The sequence below is a fragment of the Bos indicus genome, chromosome 10 (genome assembly GCF_029378745.1).
Source record: "Bos indicus isolate NIAB-ARS_2022 breed Sahiwal x Tharparkar chromosome 10, NIAB-ARS_B.indTharparkar_mat_pri_1.0, whole genome shotgun sequence".
NCBI lineage: Eukaryota > Metazoa > Chordata > Mammalia > Artiodactyla > Bovidae > Bos > Bos indicus.
The window spans coordinates 42,921,756-42,945,631 of NC_091769.1; the positions used below are offsets into that span (position 1 = coordinate 42,921,756).

At 36.8% G+C, this 23,876-nt stretch overlaps 1 protein-coding gene across 1 annotated transcript in view; it reads right to left on the minus strand.

The window, feature by feature from the left end:
- The window catches only part of SOS2 (SOS Ras/Rho guanine nucleotide exchange factor 2), a 105,631-nt gene that overhangs the window by 50,720 nt on the left and 31,035 nt on the right, over positions 1 to 23,876 (minus strand). The window contains exons 5-7 of the mRNA XM_070797385.1: positions 13,696 to 13,899; positions 9,821 to 9,964; positions 6,644 to 6,754 (exon numbers count right to left, since the gene is read on the minus strand). Coding sequence (XP_070653486.1) covers positions 6,644 to 6,754; positions 9,821 to 9,964; positions 13,696 to 13,899 — 459 coding nt within the window. The remainder of the gene's footprint in view (positions 1 to 6,643; positions 6,755 to 9,820; positions 9,965 to 13,695; positions 13,900 to 23,876) is intronic.

Here is a 23,876-nt window from a genome sequence, read left to right on the forward strand (position 1 = left end):
GAACATTTCATGCAAAGATGAGCACAATAAAGGACAGAAATGCTATGGACCTAACAGATGCAGAAGATATTAAGAAGAGGTGGCAAGAATACACAGAAGAACTATACAGAAAAGATCTTCATGACCCAGATAACCACTATGGTGTGATCACTCACCTAAAGCCAGACATCCTGGAATGTGAAGTCAAGTGGGCCTTAGGAAGCATCGCTACGAACAAACCTAGCAGAGGTGATAGAATTCCAGTTGAGCTATTTCAAATCCTGAAAGATGATGCTGTGAAAGTGCTGCACTCAATATGCCAGGAAATCTGGAAAACTCAGTAGTGGCCACAGGACTGGAAAAGGTCAGTTTTCATTCCAATCCCAAAGAAAAGCAATGCCAAAGAATGTTCAAACTGTACCACACAACTGTACTCATCTCACACGCTAGCAAAGTAATGCTCAAAATTCTCCAAGCCAGGCTTCAACAGTATGTGAACTGTGAACTTCCAGATGTTCAAGCTGGATTTAGAAAAGGCAGAGGAACCAGAGATCAAATTGTCAACATCCGTTGGATCATCAAAAAAGCAAGAGAATTCCAGAAAAACACTTACTTTTGCTTTATTGACAAAGCCAAAGCCTTTGACTGGATTACAACAAACTGTGGAAAACTCTGAAAGAGATGGGATTATCAGACCACTTTACCTGCCTCCTGAGAAATCTGTACGCAGGTCAAGAAGCAACAGTTAGAACTGGACATGGAACAACAGACTGGTTCCAAACTGGAAAAGGAGTACATCAAGGCTGTATATTGTTACCCTGTTTATTCAACTTATATACAGAATACATCATGTGAAATGCCGGGCTGGATGAAGCACAAGCTGGAATCAAGATTGCCGGGAGAAATATCAGTAACCTCAGATACGCAGATGATACCACCCTTATGGCAGAAAGCAAAGAAGAACTAAAGAACCTCTTGATGAAATTTAAAGAGGAAGTGAAAAAGTTGGTTTAAAACTCAACATTCAGAAAACTAAGATCATGGTGTCTGGTCCCATCACTTCATGGCAAATAGATGGGGAAACAATGGAAACAGGGACAGACTTTATTTTGGGGGGGCTCCAAAATCACTGAAGATTGTGACTGCAGCCATGAAATTAAAAGACACTTGCTCCCTGGAAGAAAAGCCATGACCAACCTAGACAGCATATTAGAAAGCAGAGACATTACTTTACCAACAAAGGTCCATCTATTCAAAGCTATGGTTTTTCCAGTGGTCATGTATGGATATGAGAGTTGGACTATAAAGAAAGCAGAGCGCTGAAGAATAGATGCTTTTGAACTGTGGCATTGGAGAAGACTCTTGAGAGTCCCTTGGACTGCAAGGAGATCCAACCTGTCCATCCTAAAGGAGATCAGTCCTGGGTGTTCACTGGAAGGACAGATGCTGAAGCTGAAACTCCAATACCTGGGCCACCTGACACAAAGAACTGACTCATTGGAAAAGACCCTGATGCTAGGAAAGATGGAAGGCGAGAGGAGAAGGGGACGACAAAGGATGAGATGGTTGGATGGCATCACCAATGTGATAGACATGAGTTTGAGTAGGCTCTGGGAGTTGGTGCTGGACAGGGAAGCCTGGCATGCTGCAGTTCTTGGTGTCGCAAAGAGTTGGACACAACTGAGCGACTGAACTGAATTGATTAGATCTAGTAAACAGAATGCCTGAACAACTATGGACAGAGGTCCTTAATATTCTACAGGAGGCAGTGAACAAAACCAAAGAAAAAGAAATGCAAGAATACAAAGTGGTTTTCTGAGGAGGCTTTACAAATAGCTGAAGAAAGAAGTGCAAAGCAAGGGAAAAAGGGACAGGTACACCCAACTAATGCAGAGTCCCAGAGAACAGCAAGGAGAGAAAAGGCCTTCTTCAATGAACAATGCAAAGAAACAGAGGAAAACAACAGAAAAGACAAGAGATCTCTTCAAGAAAGTTGGAAATATTAATATCCAAAGATGGGCACAGTAGAGGACAGAAATGATAAAGGCCTAATAGAAACAGAAGAGATCAAGAAGAGATGGAAAGAATACACAGAAAAACCATACAAAAAAGATACTAATCACCCAGACAACCATGATGCTGTCGTCTCTCACTTAGAGCCAAACATTCTGGAGTGTGAAGTCAAATGGGCCTTAGGAAGCACTGCTGCCAATAAAGCCAGTGGCGGTGATGGAATTCCTGCGGAGCTATTTAAAATCCTAAAAGATGATACTATTAAAGTGCTGCATTCAATATGTTAGCAAATTTGGAAAACTCAGAAGTGGCCACAGGACTGGAAAAGGTCAATCCTTATCCCAACTCCAAAGAAGGGCAGTACTAAAGAATGCTCAAACCACCAGACAATTGCACTCATCTCCCATGCTAGTAAGGTTATGCTCAAAATCCTCCAAGCTAGGCTTCAGCAGTACATGAACCAAGAACTTTCAGAAGTTCAAGGTGGGTTTAGGAAAGGCACAGGAACTAGAGTACAAATTACCAACATTTGCTGAATCATAGAGAAAGCAAGGGAATTTCAGAAAAACATCGACCTCTGTTTCATTAACTATGATAAAGCCTTTGACTGCATGGATCATAACAAACTGTGAAACACTCTTAAAGAGATGGGAATACCAGACCATCTTACCTGTTTCCTGAGAAACCTGTATGTGGGTCAAGAAGCAATAGTTAAATCCCTGTATGGAACAACTGACTGGTTCAGGATTGAGAAAGGAGTATGATAAGGCTGTTTATTTCACCCTGTTATTTAACTTACATGAAAAGCATGTCATGTGAAAGGCTGGGCTGGATGAGCTACAAGCTCTGGAATCAAGATTGCTGAGAGAAATACCAACAACCTCAGATATGGCAGGTGACACTACTCTAATGGCAGAAAGTGAAGAGGAACTAAAGAGCCTCTTGATGAGGGTGAAAGAGAAGAGTGAAAAAGCTGGCTTAAAACTCAAAAAAACTAAGATGATGACATCTGGTCCCATCACTTTATGGTAAACAGGAGGGAAAGAGGTGGAAGCAGTGACAGATTTCCTTTTCTTGCACTCTAAAATCACTGCAGATGGTGACCGCAGCCATGAAATCAGAAGACGACTGCTTCTTGGCAGGAAAGCTATGGCAAACCTAGACAGAGTGTTAGAAAACAGACATCACTTTGCCGATAAAGGTCTGTATAATCAAGGCTATGGTCTTCCTGGTACGGATGTACAGATGGGAGAGCTGGACAAAAAAGAAGGCTGAGCTCTGAAGAACTGATGCTTTCAAACTGTGGCGCTGGAGAAGACTCCTGAGAGTCCCATGGAAAGTAAGGAGATCAAACCAGTCAATGTTAAAGGAAATCAACCCTGAATACTCCTTGGAAGGACTGATGCTGAAGCTGGCCACCTGATGCGAACAGCTAACTCATTGGGAAAGACCCTGATGCTGGGAAACATTGAAGGCAGAAGGAGAAGAGGGTAACAGAGGATGAGATGGTTGGATGGTATCACCAATTCGTTGGAGATGAACTTGGGCAAACTCTGGGAGATGGTGAGGGACAGGGAAGCCTGGTAGACTGCAGTCCATGGGGTTACAAAGAACAGGACACAACTTGATGACTGAACAACAACAATAACAATAAACTCTTCTTCAGGAGAAATCTTTTTTTTTTTCTGATTGGTACCCTGGAGATTTTTACACCTTGGATTAATGCATGATAGGAAACTCCATAGGATAATAAGTAACGTGTAGGAAAAATTGGAAGAGAATGCAAAAACATAAATAAGATTAGAAACTAATTCTCTTCAAGATACCTGTACTGGTAAGTTTTTGTTGTTTAGTCTAAGTTGTTTTTGCTAAGCTGTGTCCGACTCTTTTGCAATTCCATGGACTGTAGCCAGCTAGGCTTCTCTGTTCGTGGGATTTCCCAGGCAAAAATACTGGAGTAGGTTGCCATTTCCTTCCCCCAGAGGATCTTCCAGACCTGGGGACCAAACTCACATCTCCTGCATTGCAGGTGGATTCTTTACTGCTGAGGCACCAGGGAAGCCCCCTGTACCCTTGTATCACCTGGAAAATCAGCAGCAGCAGCAGCAGCAGGTATATCCCAGTTTTGAAAACTAATAGTCTGCAGAATAAATGATTTTCTAAAATTTATGAGGCATTTAAAAGTCACTCATGTTGATTTTAAATGTCATATATTTATTTAAAGTGGTATATCTCCTCATCAGGTAAATACAGACAGAAGCAATACACAATGTGAAGAAAAAGTTCAAGATGCTGTTTTTAAAATATATCCTCATAGGTAAACATATCCATAATTCTCACCTATTGTTAACTGAAGTAAACTATAATTTGTTCAACAGGCTTTTACCAGAATATGCAGAGATTAATTTCTTTTATCATTTAATTAAGACAGTGATATAAATTATGCTGGATATAGGTTTATGTATTTTATATGCAATGCTTTAACTGGAAGCAAGATGAAACTTTAAATTTAGTCTACAAAACTGTCATTTACATGGTTAATTAGCACTGAAATGGCTACTAAAGTGTATTCTAAAATATTAATGCAATGTATGTTTATAGTGTAAGGGGGCCTGTAAAGACAATATACACTAATGTTTGCATGTGTAGTATGTGCCAAATGTGCTTAGTGTATTCCTGTTTAATTTTCATAACCATAGAGATGTACATTATCATTATCATTTTACAAATAAGTAAACTGATTCTCAGAGATTAAGTGATTTATTCAAGGTAAGATAATTGGCTCAAAGCCAGAAGTTCTGACTCCAAAACTCATATTCTTACAGTGTGCCTACATCTTCTAAAGTTTTGTTGTGTTTTTTAATAAAGCATTACTTTTTCATCTTACAAATGAAAAATTTGTTTTACGTTAATAAGGTACAAGTGAGTCTGGCCTGAAAAGGGGTATTATCTAACTCTGAATTTCACTGAGTATCTGGAATAACAGCTTAAATAATTGGGTTAGAAACATTAAAATCTCATAGTAAGAATTACTGGGTGCTTCCCAGACAGCACTAGTGGTAAAGAACCTGCCTGCAAATGCAGGAGACATAAAAGACGTGGGTTTGATCCCTGGGTCGGGAAGATCCCCTGGAGGAGGGCATGGCAACCCACTCCAGTATTCCTGCCTGGAGAATCCCACGAACAGAGTCTGGTGGGCTATTTATAGTTTATGGAGTCACAAAGAGTCAGACATGACTGAAGCGACCTAGGAGCAGCAGCAGTAGTAAGAATAACTAATAAAATAAGGATGAAACAATTGTTGTACTTTTAATGAGTATGCCAAAGATCTTATAAGCATACTACTCCATTTAACTAATGCTTAATTTATGGTTTATATGAATATCTAAGATTTAACTTAAAAATTATTTCTTCAATTAAGTAAATTTTGAGAATTAAGTGTAAGTTTTATTCCAAATTGACAAGTTTTTGAGGAATAGATGATAATGGGAATTCACAGTAAAGGAGGCAGGGAGAAGACAATACGTTCAGTTTTATTTATTTATATTTGAAGTCCTTGTGGGATATTCAAGTGAATTAGTTCAAAAGGTTGCTGGTTATATGAAGGTGTATATACACACACACATCCAGTGTTCAAAAGAAAGCTATGGGTTAAAAATACAAATAAGGAAGTCACCAGCATACAGATGGAAGCAAAGGGTATGGATAAAGTCCTCAAGGACAGCACAAAGGAACAGAACAGCAGGAGCTGATATAAGAAGATGGGTAACACCTGCAACTAAGGAAACTGAGAAGAGGAAACCAGAGAAGATGAAAACTATGTAACAGCAGTATCACAGAAGTAAAAAAGAGCAAGAGGAATATTCATAAATACTACAGACATAAACATGAGATCAAAATAACCACAAGATTCGGTGGTTAAGTTCATTGTCCAGGGCAGGTTTTAGTGTTAGAGCCTGGTTAGAGCACAGGTGGTGGCAGTCTGATAGAGAATGATCAAAATATAATTGGCTACAAATGGGAAAAAAACAAAAGGGGTAAGAGTAACAGTGACAAAAATTTGTGCATTTATTCACTTGTTTTAGGACAATACAGATTTGACCATATTCTTATGCTAAGGGAGAAAAGCCTGTCTAAATGCAGGAAGCTTCTACAGCAGTAAGTAGTCAAGGATCATCGATGCCAATCTAACCTTCATTAAGTGTTAGCAGAGTAAAATGTAATTTTGTCTCTCTCCACTTACTCTCATTTTATCTAACTGCATTACAGAACCAATTAACTTGCATAATCTCCATTAATATACCTATCTCCTTTAAATGATAGCCCTAATCGGAAAATAGTATGAGTATACATGAGGATATTCTCCACTCTTTATTATTTCAGTTCTCTCTCTCGTAGGGAAACAGATCCTGAAATAGCTCTCCACCACCATCTCTACATCTCAGATCTAGAGTGTACCAGATTTTTCTAGTCACACAGTATTTGTGATGGTATTCTATAAAAGATTTCCACATTAAGGACAAATTGAAAGAACTCAAGACAGAAAACAAAAGACAACCTACAACAGTTTTACAATTAACAGATTTTGAAGGACTGGTAAAATATTCCTTTAGTTTCTTTATTAAAAAAACAGCATTCAATTTAAGTTTACCTGAAAGTGTAGAGCCACTGCAGGTCTGGCCATCAACTTACTAAAATTTTCATTAAACTTTGGTGAAAGAATATCCTGGGATAATGTTTCATAAGGATCAAATGCTTGCTCCTATTTTTTTTTTTAAAAAAAAGAAAAATATGTTAGGTTTAAAAGAAAATCTTTTCTACTATCATGGCACAGATTATTTAATGGCAAATTTTTAGTTAAGTCCTCCATTAGGTTTCAGAACATTTTTTTTATTCTGGGGACAAATAATAACTATGGACTATAACTTGGAAATTTTTTAAAAATGTAAGTAATGACTTTAAGTAATAGATGACAAGAAGCTGCTAGTCTTAAAATAGGTCACTGACTTGTGATCACAAGTATCAAACTATTAAATGCATATGCATATTTATCCCAGCTAAACAAAAATTGTATTATTAGTAAAATAAGGCTGGGATTTGAAATTTCAGTTAGGTTTGCTGCTGCTGCTAAGTCACTTCAGTCGTGTCAGACTCTGTGTGACCCCATAGACGGCAGCCCACCAGGCTCCCGTCCCTGGGATTCTCCAGGCAAGAACACTGGAGTGGGTTGCCATGTCCTTCTCTAATGCATGAAAGTGAAAAGTGAAAGTGAAGTCACTCAGTTATGTCTGACTCCTAGCGACCCCATGGACTGCAGCCTACCAGGCTCCTCCATCCATGGGATTTTCCTGGCAAGAGTACTGGTGTGGGTTGCCATTGCCTTCTCCATCAATTAGGTTTACCTAGGCTAAAAGTCTAGATGGTTGGATGGCATCACCAACTCTACAGACGAGAGTTTGAGCAAGCTCCAGGAGTTAGTGAAGGACAAGGAAGCCTGCCTAGCATGCTGCAGTCCATGGGGTCGCAAAGAGTCAGACACGACTGAGCCACTGAACTGAAATGAACTGAGACTAAAAGCAGTTTACACTGAGGATATTTTCAAAAGAAGCAAGAAGTGATACTTCCCCTGTTTTATACCACATTTTTTCAAAATTAGAAAAAGAAACCAAAGACTAACATACAGTAAAATAACAAAACAGAAACTGCCCATATTTTGTCCATGTTTATATTTTTTAAAATTCCTATTATTTTATAATAATCAATATCTGCAAAGTTTAGTTAGAACTAAGACTTATTTCATTTTCATATGTTAAAAATACAGTATGTTTTCCAGAAAATAACAAGTGCTGTCAAGGATGCAGAGACACTACAACCTTTGTCCACTGACACTTGGAATGCAAAATGGTATAGCCCCTGTGGATAAGTTTGACAATTCCTCAAAAAGCTAAACAAAGAACTATGATATGACCAGCAATTCTACTCCTAGGTATATACCCAAAAGAACCAAAAAAAAAAGTGACTCAGATACTCATATGCCAATGTTTTACTGTAGCATTATTCACAATAGCCAAAAAGTGGAAAAAGCGCAAGGGTCTATCAACAAATAAATGGATAAACAAAATGTGGTATATACACACAGGGGAACATTATTCAGTCATAGAGAAGGAATTCTGATAACATGCTATTACATGGATGAACCTTGAAAACATTATGCTAAGTGAAATATGCAAAGGAGAACATTGTAATAATTCTACCTTTATCAAATATCTAGAATCAGCAAGTTCATAAAGACAGAAATAGATTAAAGGTTACCAGCGTTTGTGTGGGAGAGAATAAGGATTATTACTTAATGAGTACAGAGTTTCTATTCAGGATGATTAAAAGGTTTCAGAAATGGATAGTTATAATGATAACATATTACTATGAGTTTCATTTATCCCTTAAATTGTACACTTAAAATTGCTAAAACGGCAAATTATGTTTTACCATAAAAATTAGAAAATACATTTTTGAATACAAGTTTTTGACTCATGATATCTTTAAGAGTACAAGCAACCAGATTATAAAGTAATATTCTAAGATATCACAATATTAAAAAAGCTTTCTAATAAGAGCAAGCCTAAGTATCTTGGTTAGGCATCAGTAACTGAGTATTTCTATACTAGCAGTTCCATTGTCTACACAATGGATGTAATAAAAGTGATGCATATTTTCACAAAAATTAAAAAGAGATTATAAAATTATGAAATTTACATGATAACTAAAGAAAGAACTTTTAACATCTGTTTTCCAAAAGAAATAAAACTAACCAATGAATATGAAAAGATGTTCAACATCATTAAAGAATAATGAAATACTGTTTTTCTCTCACTAGACTAGCAAAATTTAATGGGATAACAACCAGGTCTGAAAATATGGGGAAAAAAGAGGGCCTGCATATACTGGAACTTATCTGGAAGTAAATTTGGAAAAATGCTTCAAAGTTCTTAAAATGTACCATAATTCTACTTCTAGGACTGCATCTTAAAATAATTAATGGATTATAAAGGCATTATATAAATGTTTGTTATAGTGTTGTTTATAATAACAAAAAAGAACTAAGACAACCTACATGCTTAACAATAACAGATAATTTGAATAGTATCTCCACAGTACATGGTACTTTCAGATTTTAAAAGCTATAAAGTATATTTATTAACATGGAAAATGTTCCTGATGTTGAGTGAAAAAAAGCAGGTTGTAAAATAGTAAGATCCTATTTTTGTAACTACACATAGGTTTGTTTAAACATGTAGACAAATATTCACAAGGATAAATAAATCTTATAAAGACAATCTCTAGGTTTTGCAAAACAGTGATTTTTGTCTTATACTTACCTACATTTTTCTGAACATTTTTAAAATGAGTTATGTTAATTTTATAATCATTTGAAGTACAAAAATATGATTTTCACTTTGAGAAAAAATATATAAATTTCCTTTTTCATTTTTGGAAATTAAGACTAAAATCCACAAAAGTTAAACTTTTAGCTTGGTCAATAAAATTTCTATGGTCAATAAAAGCAATGATCAATAAAATTTCTTTTCTTTCCTCCTTAAGTGCACTTGCCATCAAAAAAAGAAAGGTCTTAAACATTACTAGTCTATCAGCTTTTGATATAAATATTAGCATAAATACACCATAAAATGCCACTATAAAGACGATGTAATTTTAGTTTGCTACTGGTTAAATCTTAAGCATTTTTTACAGCAGCCAGCAGTGTCTTCTAATTTTCACAAAGAAATACAGCACTTAGGACTTTAAAAGGAAAACAGTTTTGTAAATTTACCTCTGCCAGATCTTCAAAACAGCTGCCAGCTAAGGGATGAGGGCTACTTTCATCAGTCATTTCAACTGTGTCTTCAATTAAACCTAAAAGTTTCACAGTCAATTCATGTATATCTAAAATGTTACTGAAAATCTTTTCAATATCCTAAAAAAAAAAAAAAAAAAAGGAAGGTTAAGACATGTCAGGTTGAAAATTTCATTAGAGAATTATTAAATATAAGTAATATAAGTGCTAAGGGTATATTTTCATCCAATCGCATACCAGTATATTTCAAGACATAAAATATATTCCGAATCATACCAAAGTCAATCATGAATAAGGAAGGGAAATGAATCTTTTGGATTAGATTTAGAATTATTGACCAAAACTGTATAGAATCTATATTTTCCAGTAAATGTGCTGTAAATCTCATATAGTGGATGATTCTAAGCAACTTTTTAAATGAAGAATTCGGGCATTCGAGTATTTTTAAATTGGGTAGGTGCTAAAAGTCTTGATCAAAGTCTCAGAGTTGGTTAATGACAAAAGCTGGGATCAAAATGAAGATCTGACTCCTAACTGAGACACAAAGTAGTTCCACAATATGTGACCTGTCTCTTAAATTTGAGGAGGAATTAAAGATTTCAGTCAAGCTCTTCAGAGTGAACTTTATCTGGGTTAAAACATGTTAAATACTCTGGAAACAAGAAGACCACGTGACTGATTATCCAGGTTATAGCCAACTAGTATTCATTCTGCATCTGGTAATGGAAACATGGATTAAGGAACCTAACAGACTTGAGTTTGGATCCTTGTCCCACTACTTGCTAGGTGAATGACTCTGGATTAGGACAATAATAACAGCTAACATTTCTTGGTCACTTACTATGTTCCAGGCACTATTATAAGTACCTGACATGTAAGTTCATAACAGATTAGCTACTATCATCATCTTCATTTTACGAATGAGAAAACAGAGGCACAGAGCAATTATGTAATTTGTCCAGGGTCACACAGCTGGTACGTTAAGACCTACCTCATAAGGTTTTTAAGAGAATGAAATGAGATGATTTCTACAAAATGCTCCTGGTATATATTAGGCCTTCCACAAATATGAGTTTTCTGAAGACATAGGGCTAGGGGTAAACCCCAAAGGAGTAAATTAAGATTAACAGTCATTAATTCTTTTATCAAATATTATTGAATTCTATGCTCTGATCTTAGATGGTCTTTATTTCAAAAGTTTACAGTCTCATCTATGTTGAAAAAATATAATATAGAGATAAAGGGATTCCCTCTTTCTCTTGACTCTTGAGTATTTAATGAAAATTTTCTGTCAAATCAGCACAAATTCAGTGAAAAAAGAACCATAAAAATTAATTCTTGAGGAATGAAAACTGATGGGATGAACAAAAGGTAAAGAGGATAATAGTTCCAGCAATTATTATTAGCTAACAGCATTTATTAAGTTTTTAATTCTTCATCCACTTTAGATAAAACCCAATTGTGGTATAAAAGAATCAAGTTCAACCTCCGTAAGTAACTTATCATGTCATAACTATTTTGTGTCTATTTCCTCACCAGTAAAGTTGAGGTGATAATACCTGTCCTACCTATCTCAGAGAATTTTTAAGGGTCACACAAAATAGGACAGTACTTTGAAAAACATAAAAATGTTAACTACTTAAGGCAGTGTGTCCAGTAGAAATTATTATCAAATGTTAAACTAAACATGCATTTTTAAAAAAAAGGATAAAAGCCAATTAAAACATCTTACATTTTCATTAATAACCTCAGATACGCAGATGATACCACCCTAATGGCAGAAAGTGAAGAGGAACTAAGAGTCTCTTGATGAAGGTGAGAGAGGAGAGTGAAAAAGCTGGCTTAAAATTCAACATTCAAAAAATGAAGATCATAGCATTCAGTCCCATTACTTCATGACAAATAGATGGAGAAAAAATAGAAACAGTGACAGACTATTTTCTAGGGCTCCAAAATCACTGTGGACAGTGACTCTAGCATGAAATTAAAAGACCTGCTCCTTGGCAAGAAAGTTATGACAAACCTAGACAGCATATTAAAAAGAAAAGACATCCCTTTGCCGACAAAGGTTCATATAATCAAAGCTCTGAATTTTCCAGTAGTCGTGTGCAGATGTGAGGGTTGGACCATAAAGAAGGCTGAGCACCAAAAAATTGATGGGTTTGAATTGTGGTGCTGGAGAAGACTCTTGAGAGTCCCTTGGACAGCAAGGAGGTTAAACCAGTCAATCCTAAAAGAAATCAACCCTGAATATTCATTGGAAGGACTGATGCTGAAGCTCCAATACTTTGGCCACCTGATGTAAAGAACCAACTCATGGGAAAAGATTCTGATGCTGGGAAAGATTGAGGGCAGGAGGAAAGGGGACGAGAGAGGATGAGAGGGTTGGATGGCATCACCAACTGGATGGACATGGGTTTGAACAAACTCGGGGAGATCATGAAGGACAGAGAAGCCTGGTGTGCTGCAGTCCATGGGGTTAAAAAGAATCGGACACAATTTAGGGACTGAACACATACACTTACACACACAATAGTTATTTGGGAGAGGAAGTCAGGAGGTAAGAGAAAAGCTAAGAATTTAAAGTGAAAGACACTCAGACATCCAAGGGAAAATAGATCATATAAGAAAGGAAGGAAAGAAAAAGAAATCTAAACAAACAAACACAGCATCTGTCTAGATAGATTCCTTAGAAAACTACACAGGTTAGAAAAACATGGACAAGACTCTCCTGGATCCCCATCATAATTCATCCCATTCCTACCCGGCAGAGTAGAACTCTGCTGCTCTGCCTTTGTTTATGAGACATTCTGCATAAACTTTTATTCTTAAAAAGTCTCACTATTAAAATTTTATACTACTCTAAAGTACTTACCAAAAGACAGGACAAAATGTACATCTTTCTTTTCTAGACCATACATTTCTTTCACCATCTTCAAATGAATAACTATAAATCTCAAATATTGCACAGTAGAAAGATTTTATTCCAGTGTAATTCCCCTAATTTTGTGTCTAATTTTCATTGCCACTGAACATATTAGTGTAACAACCCATGTACTAAAAAACCCACAACATGATTTTGTCACAGAAATCGGGGCAAAGCTCTGTAAGAAATCAATTGATTAAAGTTGATAACTTTCTTTCAAAAAAAAAAAAAAAACTCCCACAATATCCCCAGTGTTCACAGCAGCATTATTTACAATTACCAATATATGGAAGAAACTTAAGTTGTCCCTCAACAGATGAATGGATAAAGAAGTGGTATATATACACAATGGAATACTATGCAGCCATAAAAAGATGAAATTTTGCCATTTGCAGCAACTTGGATGGACTTGGGAGGGCTACGTGAATTAAGTTAGACAGAGAAAGACAAGTACCAACTATATATGGGATCTAAAAAATACAATAAGCTAGTGACTATAACAAAAAACAAGCAGACTCACAGATATAGAGGACAAACTAGTGGTTACCATTGTAGGGGACAGAGGCAGTATAGGGGTGGGGAAGTGGTAGGTAAAAACTATCGAGTGTAAGATTGGCTACCAGGATGTATTGTACAACATGAGGAATATAGCCAATAACTTATACTAACGACAAATGGAGTATAAACTTTAAAACTTGTGAATCACTATGCTGTATACCTACAACTCATTCGGGAATGTGTATCAATTATATTTCAATAAAAAACTGAAACAATTTAAATAAAGCCAAACAATACCACAGTACTATATAAAACCATATTTTTATTTTACATACTCATTAAGTTTATAAAGTTACTACTTATGATTTTTAAGCTACTATCTGACATTTGGGGGCAGACAGACTTTCAAACCCAAAAAGGTACTTACAGAAGGTTTAAACAGCTTTCTGTCAGAAAGAAAAGCTTCTCGAAACACTTTTATGATCATATTTAGTTCCCGTAGATACTGTCTTTCTTCTGCAATTTCAGTTCTAACAAGGTCATAGTAGTTTAATTCGCCTGAAGAACTAGGTTCATCTTCACAAAGAGAAACCAAGCCTATGTCATCCTGATCAAACATGTCCATCAAAACCTAAGAAATATAAATCAGTAATGAATAAACTTATCTTACTTACTGTTACAGGACCATTTCAAAGTACTTGGAATTAAAATATTATTAAACAATGAGAGCTATGTGTATTATAGGCCAAATTTATAAAAGAAAACTAAAGAGAAATATGAAAAGCTAAAGTGAGATAATGTTCAAATAAAACTGGATATAGAAAAATAAATATTTATGAAAATAAATCTAATAGTGAAATACATATATACACATATTATGTACACAAATACATGTGTGTCTGTGTGTATATAAATATATATATACATACATGTAAACACAAAATTTACAATAGCAAAAAGAGTACACATTTGGAGAACAAATCTGTACAATTGTTCTGAACAAATCAGAACAATCTGAGCCAAAAATCACAGTTCTATCATTTACCTGTGATTATAGACAATATAATATTTTCGAGTATTCCTTCGAAAGTCAGATCCCTTACATGTATGTAATTGATGAAAGAATTCAATGAGGTAAAGGACATAAAATGCATACTATTATGACTAGCAAATAATAGGCATTAAAAATAGTAGTTCTTTATCCTACTGTAAGAATGCTTAGGTGCACTTAAGTGGAGTTTAAAGGAGAAAAATGAAACAAGACACAAAATATAGAAATAGCATGATGCTTTTCTGATGCATATTTACTACATTAACAACTGCTATAGAAAGTTCTTTGTTAAAATCAAGCATCCCACAGATGCTTAAATTGCTATAGTGACAATTTCCCCTTTCAGGAAAGAATAAAGATTGGTACTATGGACTTGAGTCAACCAACACTCAGTAGCTGGATGTATATTAAAGTCAACAGGAAAAAGGTGACCATACTTTTTAGAATTAAAAACATTGATAGTTTAAAAATAAAAGAAAAATTGGACCTACTTAATTATATATGCATGACTAACTGAAAACTACTTTCCTAGAATTTAAGAGAGAGAAAAAAAAGCACATTTCCAAAAAGGAAGCTCCAAAAGTAAAACAATTAAGAGAATGAGCAAATTCTGACAATATGAGATATTCATTCATTCTCAAAAATATCTACTGATCACCAGAAATTGTGCCAGATGTTGGTAAGATATAGCAGTAAGCAAAATAAACATGAATTCTGCTTTCCTGATCTTTTAAATCTAACTCAAAAATATTTCTTAAAGCTGGTCAGTTCTCTCCATTACCCTCCAAGCTTCAAATTAGACTATTAAAGAGCCATATCACCTCTTAGAAGGTCTTGCAATATGACCTCCTTGCCACAGGTTTCTTCCCAACCCCAGTTCCAAAATTATGTTCCTAAAACCAAATTGTGTCACATCCTACATATACATGATACTGGATTTCATTGCTTTCAGTATACAATTCTAATTTCATGAAGATAAAGCCACTTACAATTTAACCCCAGCCTACCTCCCCAGCCTCATCTTCTGTGATACTCTAAAATCCCTCTTCTCTTCATTGCCCTCTCCATGCAACTCGCCCTCCTGCAACTGAACATCATCGCCTCCCATTCTCAGCCACTTAAGACCTTTGAAGAAACCACTGGGCTGCACAGGGAATTAGCTAATGATTTTAGGCAGACACACAAAAGAATGGAAAGTATGACACAGAACTGTCTTCTCTTCCCCCACTAGAGATATTTTTAAAGTAGTCTGTACTTTGTATCTCTAATTTCTTAGTTCTCAAGCTCACCACTCTACTGAAACTCACTAATAATGTCTGAATATCTTTTTGTTTTCTCTAGTTATTAACACAGATAACCAGAACCTCTTAAAACTTTCTCTTCCCTTGGCTTCTCATACACCATTCTGTCAGTGAGGCCTCCTTCTCTACTGCTTACCTTCCCTGCCACCCACTGAAGGGTCCCATTTTTGGAACTGTTTTGGCCACACGACACCCAAAATCCTGAATGTAAATGCTACAGGAGTCAGGCAGATGACACATCATATTAATACAGAAGAGGTGACAGGCAGTGTGGCAAACTAGAAAGTGCATGGACCTAAACAGGAAAGTGTGCTCAATGGTAGCTGTTTTATCAGGCATTTTGATTTTCTTTTTCAAGAGTCTGAAATCTAGATTTTATGTAGAATTTTCATTATTTTTAAATATAAACAGATTGCAAATAATTCAAAATTTTAAAAAATAAACCTGGAGCCCCTATTCACTAGGTGGAAAACCCCTATTCAATAACAGGCCATCAGTCTGAAACATGTACTATATTTTCTTCTGAATGAGCTCACCTTCTTAGATGATTATCAATCACTAGATAACGACTCCCTAAATATTTATGTCAGAATCTCTCTGGAATCTAGACAAGTGCTATGAAAGGCTGGCTAGGTATCTCTCTGTCTGACAAACCCATACATGTACACTCCACTTGAGAATCACTAATCAAGCATCATCTACTTCATAGCTAGAAAACTTGTCCTTACCCTAGACTTAACACTTCTCAACTTTCACACCAAATCAGTCCCCAAATCCTTTTAACTCCAATTACAAACAGCTCTTAAAACTGGTCAGGTCCTTCTATTCTCCTGTCCTTCACCTTCTCTTACTTCTCTTTCCTTCCAACTCTCACATTTATTCACCTGATAAATCCTTAGTAATTTTCATCACTTAGCTCAAATAAAATTGTCTTTGTACAGCTTTTCCCAACTCTTCCTGAACTCCTCCATTAAAATCTTTCCCTGGCTTCAGTCCTCCATAAGCATCCCCTCTCTTTTCTATATAAGCACCTAACTTATACTGACATATCTACAGATAAGAGCTGTAATTTCATCTTAAAATCCACAGCATTTGATGCACAGTAAATGCACAAAAGATACCTGCTTGAAGAGCATACATATATTGTATGTTTGCAAATTAAGAAGCACAAGCTGGAATCAAGATTGCCAGGAGAAATATCAGTAACCTCAGATATGCAGATGACACCACCCTTATGGCAGAAAGTGAAGAGGAACTAAAAAGCCTCTTGATGAAAGTCAAAGAGGAGAGTGAAAAAGCTGGCTTAAAGCTCAACATTCAGAAAACGAGGATCATGGCATCTGGTCCCATAGCTTCATGGGAAATTGATGGGGAAACAGTGGAAACAGTGTCAGACTTTATTTTGGGGGGCTCCAAAATCACTGCAGATCGTGATTGCAGCCACGAAATAAAAAGACATTTACTCCTTGGAAGGAAAGTTATGACCAACCTAGAGAGCATATTCAAAAGCAGAGATTTTAGTTTGCCAACAAAGGTCCGTCTAGTCAAGGCTATGGTTTTTCCTGTGGTCATGTATGGATGTGAGAGTTGGACTGTGAAGAAAGCTGAGCGTCAAAGAATTGATGCTTTTCAACTGTGGTGTTGGAGAAGACTCTTGAGAGTCCCTTGGACTGCAAGGAGATCCAACCAGTCCATCCTAAAGGAGATCAGTCCTGGGTGTTCATTGGAAGGACTGATGCTGAAGCTGAAACTCCAATACTTTGTGAGTTGGAGCTGAAACTCCAATACTTTCCACCTCATGAAAAGAGATGACTCATTGGAAAAGACCCTGATGCTGGGAGGGATTGGGGACAGGAGGAGAAGGGGACGACAGAGGATGAGATGGCTGGATGGCATCACTGACACGATGGATGTGAGTTTGAGTAAACTCTGGAAGTTGGAGATAGAGAGGGAGGCCTGGCGTGCTGCGATTCATGGGGTCGCAAAGAGTCGGACACGACTAAGCGACTGAACTGAACTGAAATTGCTAAGACTTGTAATGACTTGCAATAGCCTTCCCAGGTGGCTCAGGAGTGAAGAATCCACCTGCTAATGGAGGAACCACATTGGAGACAGGGGTTTGATCCTTGGATAGGGAAGATATCTTGGGGGAGGAAATGGCAACCCACTCCAGTATTCCTGCTGGGATAATCCCATGGACAGAGGAGCCTGGTGGGCTATAGACCATGGGACTGTAAAGAGTCAGACACAATTGAGTGACTGAGCAGACACAAGACTTGTAATGAATGGCTAAAGACTGAGTTAAGGATCAGAATAAATGTTAGGACAATAAAAGCAGTTCTTGGTCATGTTCACAAGAATAGTAAAGGAGAATCAGTTCTTGAAACAGAATAATATTACAACAAAAGAAAAAATACAGAAGAACTCAACTCCTATGACATCTGGGTCCACAGAAATAATCTTCAGAACAGCTCTGTGCTCTTACTCTCTCTTGCCTTGAATCAGTTCAGTTCAGTTGCTCAGTCGTGTCCGACTCTTTGTGACCCCATGAATCACAGCACGTCAGGCCTCCCTGTCCATCACCAACTCCCGGAGTTCACTCAAACCCGTGTCCAACGAGTCAGTGATGGCATTCAGTCATCTCATCCTCTGTCGTCCCCTTCTCCTCCTGCCCCCAATCCCTCCCAGCATCAGGGTCTTTTCCAATGAGTCAACTCTTCACATGAGGTGGCCAAAGTATTGGAGTTTCAGCTTCAGCATCAGTCCTTCCAATGAACACCCAGGACTGATCTCCTTTAGGATGGACTGGTTGGATCTCCTTGCAGTCCAAGGGACTCTCAAGAGTCTTCTCCAACACCACAGTTGAAAAGCATCAATTCTTTGACACTCAGCTTTCTTCACAGTCCAACTCTCACATCCATACATGACCACAGGAAAAACCATAGCCTTGACTAGACGGACCTTTGTTGGCAAACTAAAATCTCTGCTTTTGAATATGCTCTCTAGGTTGGTCATAACTTTCCTTCCAAGGAGTAAATGTCTTTTTATTTCGTGGCTGCAATCACGATCTGCAGTGATTTTGGAGCCCCCCAAAATAAAGTCTGACACTCTTTCCACTGTTTCCCCATCAATTTCCCATGAAGCGATGGGACCAGATGCCATGATCCTCGTTTTCTGAATGTTGAGCTTTAAGCCAGCTTTTTCACTCTCCTCTTTGACTTTCATCAAGAGGCTTTTTAGTTCCTCTTCACTTTCTGCCATAAGGGTGGTGTCATCTGCATATCAGAGGTTACTGATATTTCTCCTGGCAATCTTGATTCCAGCTCGTGCTTCTTCCAGCCCAGGGTTTCTCATGATGTACTCTGCATATAAGTTAAATAAGCAGGGTGACAATATACAGCCTTGATGTACTCCTTTTCTTTTTGGAACCAGTCTGTTGCTTCCTGACCTGCATATAGGTTTCTCAAGAGGCAGGTCAGGTGGTCTGGTATTCTCATCTCTTTCAGAATTTTCCACAGTTTATTGTGATTCACACAGTCAAAGGCTTTGCCTTGCTTAAACATCAAATTTCCTCTTAAGCATATATTTTCTATTTTTCCAATCTGAATATTATTTTCCTTAATAGTGAAAATATATGAAGGGTTGAGCTTTAAAATTCCTTCCTATGATCATATACCTATTCTCAGGAATCTCTGATGGGCCAGAATACATCATATAGTCAAATGCTGCTTTTTTTAAGTGCAGAAAAAAACTTGATTCTCAAGTTCTCTGTCAAATTATATGACCTTGTCTGGGAAAATTAGAGACCTCTAGAAAGCACTTTGAACAGTTTATTAAACAGATGGCTTATAAGTTCCTGAAACAGTGCTCACAGGAAATCAGTTTAGATTTACTAAGATCACACCATATCACACTAGTCTCATTACTCCATTCACAGGACTAGTCCCACAAATAAAGTCATTTGGATCTTTGCTATACATATGACAGTCTCTTGTGACAAATTTGGAATCACAGGAGGAAAGGATGGGCAAACTAGCCCACAGTCCACAATGAGCCTACTGCCTTTTGTATAAATAAAGTTTTACTAGAGCACAGCCTAAACTCATTGTTTTACGGCTGCTTTCTTGCCACAAAAGCAAAGCTGAGTGGTTCCAAGAAAGGCAAATATATATATATATATATAGCCCACAAAACCTAAAATATTCATCCATCTATCTGGTCCTTTACAGATAAAGCCTGCTGATACCCGAATTAGACAAAGAGGTGAAATGGCAGCTAACTAAAAGCCCGTAGTGAAAAAAAGTGGTAATTTATTAATCTAGAAGGATGCCTCTAATAACATTATATGAGGAATATCACCTATTATACTTTTTATAATATTTTTAATAAATAATTCAAACTGAAACAAACTAAGTTTCTTAGACTGGCATATATTATAAAAAGCTAGTAGGATATCTACAATGATGAATAACAAAATCAGATTTTTATAATATCTTGATATGCTGGACATAGTCTCAATAACAGTATTAAGTTTTAGAGAGATAAATTTGAATTCAAACTTGGATAAAAAAAATATACCAACAGCACACATTGTAAGAAATCAAAGATATAACATACTAGTACCTCACGTGAAAAGTCCTAGGGAGTTGAGATATATAACATACTAGCATCTCCTGTGAAAAAGTTGGAACATCTGTAAACTCATTAAGTAAACAGAACAACATGTGTGCTCCAAAAAGTTAACAGTAAAATAATAAAAGAACATCATATCGAATAAAGGAAGTAGGCATTTCATTGCACTTTGTGTGGTCAGAACAAATCTAGTCTGTTGTCTTTATTTTTGAAATCACAGTCTAAGAGCAATTCAAAGAAAATCTGAAAATCATGTCAAAAAGATTGGTTTGCAAAGTCTCAAAAGGTGAAAATTTAGTACATGGAAAAATGCTTTAATAACAGAATGACTTATTCTGAAAAACAGTTTCATCGAATTAGGGAATCAAAGTTAATAGGAAAGTCAGATGAAAACTGACTTTTTATATATAGGATGAGTAAATAATAAGGTCCTACTGCATAGTAGAAACTATATATCTAAGAAACTATATTTAATATCCTATGATAAACTGTAATAGAAAGGAGTATGAAAAAAAGTATATATATATATATAACTAAGTCACTTTGCTGCACAATAGAAATTAAACACAACATTGTAAATCAATTATATTTCAGTAAAAAAATTTTTAATGCATGCCATACTTGATATTTATAGCTCTACTACAGGTTTGTACCCTAAAAATGCACTGAATTTTAATAAATTCTCTTTTGGATAATTCCATCCAAAAAATTTTTTACAAAGCATGATGTGTTTAAAATTGTACATATTGAATTATCAAGTATATTCTTGCTAATAAAAAACAGCTAGTCTGGAAAAAAGTTAATAGGAAAGTTAATTTTAACTCTCTATGAGGAAGACATTTCACCTAACTAGAATTCTATAAAAATGAATAGACAGTTTTATGAGCAATAAGCTCCCCAGTGCTCAAACAGACGCTATGTGACTACCACCTGTCAGTTTGCATATAGATCTGGTCTCTTGTAATTCTGAGACTGTGTATTTGTCTAAGAATTTAACTACTTTTGCTTTTTAAAAGAGTCAGAGAAAAGTTAACTGACTCAGATATAGAATAAAGTCTCCCCTTCCCACAGTCTCTCAATAATCCCACGCAAAGCCACTATTCAGGGCAGGGAGAGTGGAGGAATGGGGCAAATAAAGGAGGAATCCCTGCATGAGGGTGTGGGGAAAAGCTGCAGCGCCCCATCTCAGTGTGCTAGTTCCTGAGAGGAGTAGGGAGGGTGTTTACAGGAGTGTAGGGTTGGGGCACAAGATGTTAGCGATCAATCAGAGTATAGAGACTATCCACAGAACAGCGCAGCTTGATGCAGGGTGCTGGAGCCCTAGTGGGTAAGGAGGGTATTTGCACGGGAAGCTGGTCCAGCAGCAGTGGACCAAGATGGGACTGTCAGAATCTGAGGAGGGTTAGGACAAAGTATACAAAGAAGGAGAAGGGTTTCTATGCCAAAATAGGGTGTCTACACCAGAGTGGGGAGATAGGCCTGCTGGGAGACTGGTCACATACAGAAGTGTTGATCAAACAAATAAATATATTAAGAAAAACAGGAGCCAAGTTTCTATCAGATAACAGAATTACAAATGTAAAAATGGGGAGGCGAAAATGAAGTCTGTGGTAATGAACCTGGATTGAAGAGAACTCATCTAAAGATACATAAGATATAAATACAGATGTATATGTATGTGTTATTATTGTTGTCTCAGTCACTAAGTTTTGTCTGACACTTTTGTGACCCCATGGACTGTAGTCTGCCAGGCTCCTCTGTCCACGGGATTTCTCAGGCAAGAATACTGGAGTGGGTTGCCATTTCCTTCTCCACGGGATCTACCCAGCCCAGGGATTAAACCCACATCTCCTGCTTTGGCAGGCAGATTCTTTACCACTGAGCCACCAGGGAAGCCCATGTATGTATGTATACAAACACACACACACACATATTCCCTAATTTTGACCTTAGAGAGATCGGAGGAGTAACACTCCAGTATCAATGAGCTCATCGAGCACCAAGATCATGGTTTCTAAATACCATTCTCCACTAAAAGGAACCAGGGATTTTTAGAAAACAACTAATTCCAGGCTTGAGTAACCAGGTAAAGAACAAGTTGAACCTGGAGCATCTTATGTCAAAAGAGAGACAGGGACAGAGAAGCAAACTGAAGGGGCTCCCACTGGTCAACTTGAGACAATCTGAATATCAAAATAACTAATAAAGTAACAAGTTATGTTTCACTTAATAAAATAAGAATCAATGAGTCCATATTAAAATAAATTGTAGCTCAGTTGGTAAAGATTCTGCCTGCAATGCAGGAGACCTGGGTTCAATCCCTGGTTCGGGAAGATCCTCTGGAAAAGGAAATGGCAACCCACTCCAGTATTCTTGTCTGGAGAATCCCATGGACAGAGGAGCTCGGGAGGCTACAGTCCATTGGGTAGCAAGAGTTGGACACGACTTAGCGACTAAACCACCACAAAGTGTGATGAGGATCAAGATATTTACATAGCCTTAAGATACTCCACAAAATATTCATTAATTACCAAAGGGTAAGGAGTCCTTTAAAGTAGAGAAATCTAGGAGACAAACCCTTAATCAAGGGATTGAAGTGACCATCACCAAAAATGGGACACATCAAAACTGCTGTCGTGTGACAAAGTACAATGAGAAGAATTTCTATGGCATTTCTGCCACAGCTCCATACATAACCTGAAACTTATCAAGAGAAAATGTCAGAAAAAACTGAAGAGCATTTTAAACATTAATAAGCATGTCAAGGTCATAAAATGTCAAGGTCATAAAAGTTAAAGGAAGAATGAACTGTTCCAGAGTGAACAAGGAGAAGAAAAAGATACATGACAACTAAACACAGCACATGATTCTGAACAGGATCATTCTGCTTAAAAGACGTCACTGGGACAACTGGCAAAACCTGAACAGGGTCTGAGGATTACATAATATAGTGTATCAGCATTCATTTCCTGGATTTTGACTGTCACAGTGTGATTATACAGGAAAATGTTTTTCTTCATATGATACACTAAACTATGTCAATAACCTACTCTCAAGTGGTTTAGAGTACAAGGGGGTATCTTTTTTTGTACATGCGACTTTTCTAAAAGTGAGCTAGAAACTAAGTTAAAAAAAACATATAATCATTGTTTTTCATTTTTTGAGAAGTCAAACAGAAATGACAAGGAATTTCTACGATAAAATTTAAGTGAAAAATCATTTTTGAGACTATGGCGTAGTACAATGGCTCTCAATTGTTAACCGTACATCAGAATCACTTGTGAGCCTAAAGGCCAACCCCAGGCCAAGTAAATAAGACCCTCTAGAGGCAAGATGCAGACGTCAGTATTCTTTTAAATACTGGTAATAAATAATAAATACTGGTAACTCTGATGTGCAAGGTGAAGAACCAGGGGCCTAGGCCAGGCCCTGGGGTAACTCACACCTAGAGGTCTAGCTTAGGCACCTTCTCTATGAAGTGCTTCTGGTCTCCCCTATCCAGAGTTAATCACTTTCTTCACTGCACCTTTGATTCATTTGTATAATAATAGTTTTAATTATCTTGTACTGCAATTATTTGTTTATAATACATTTATTACCCACTAAAATAAATTCCTTCTAACA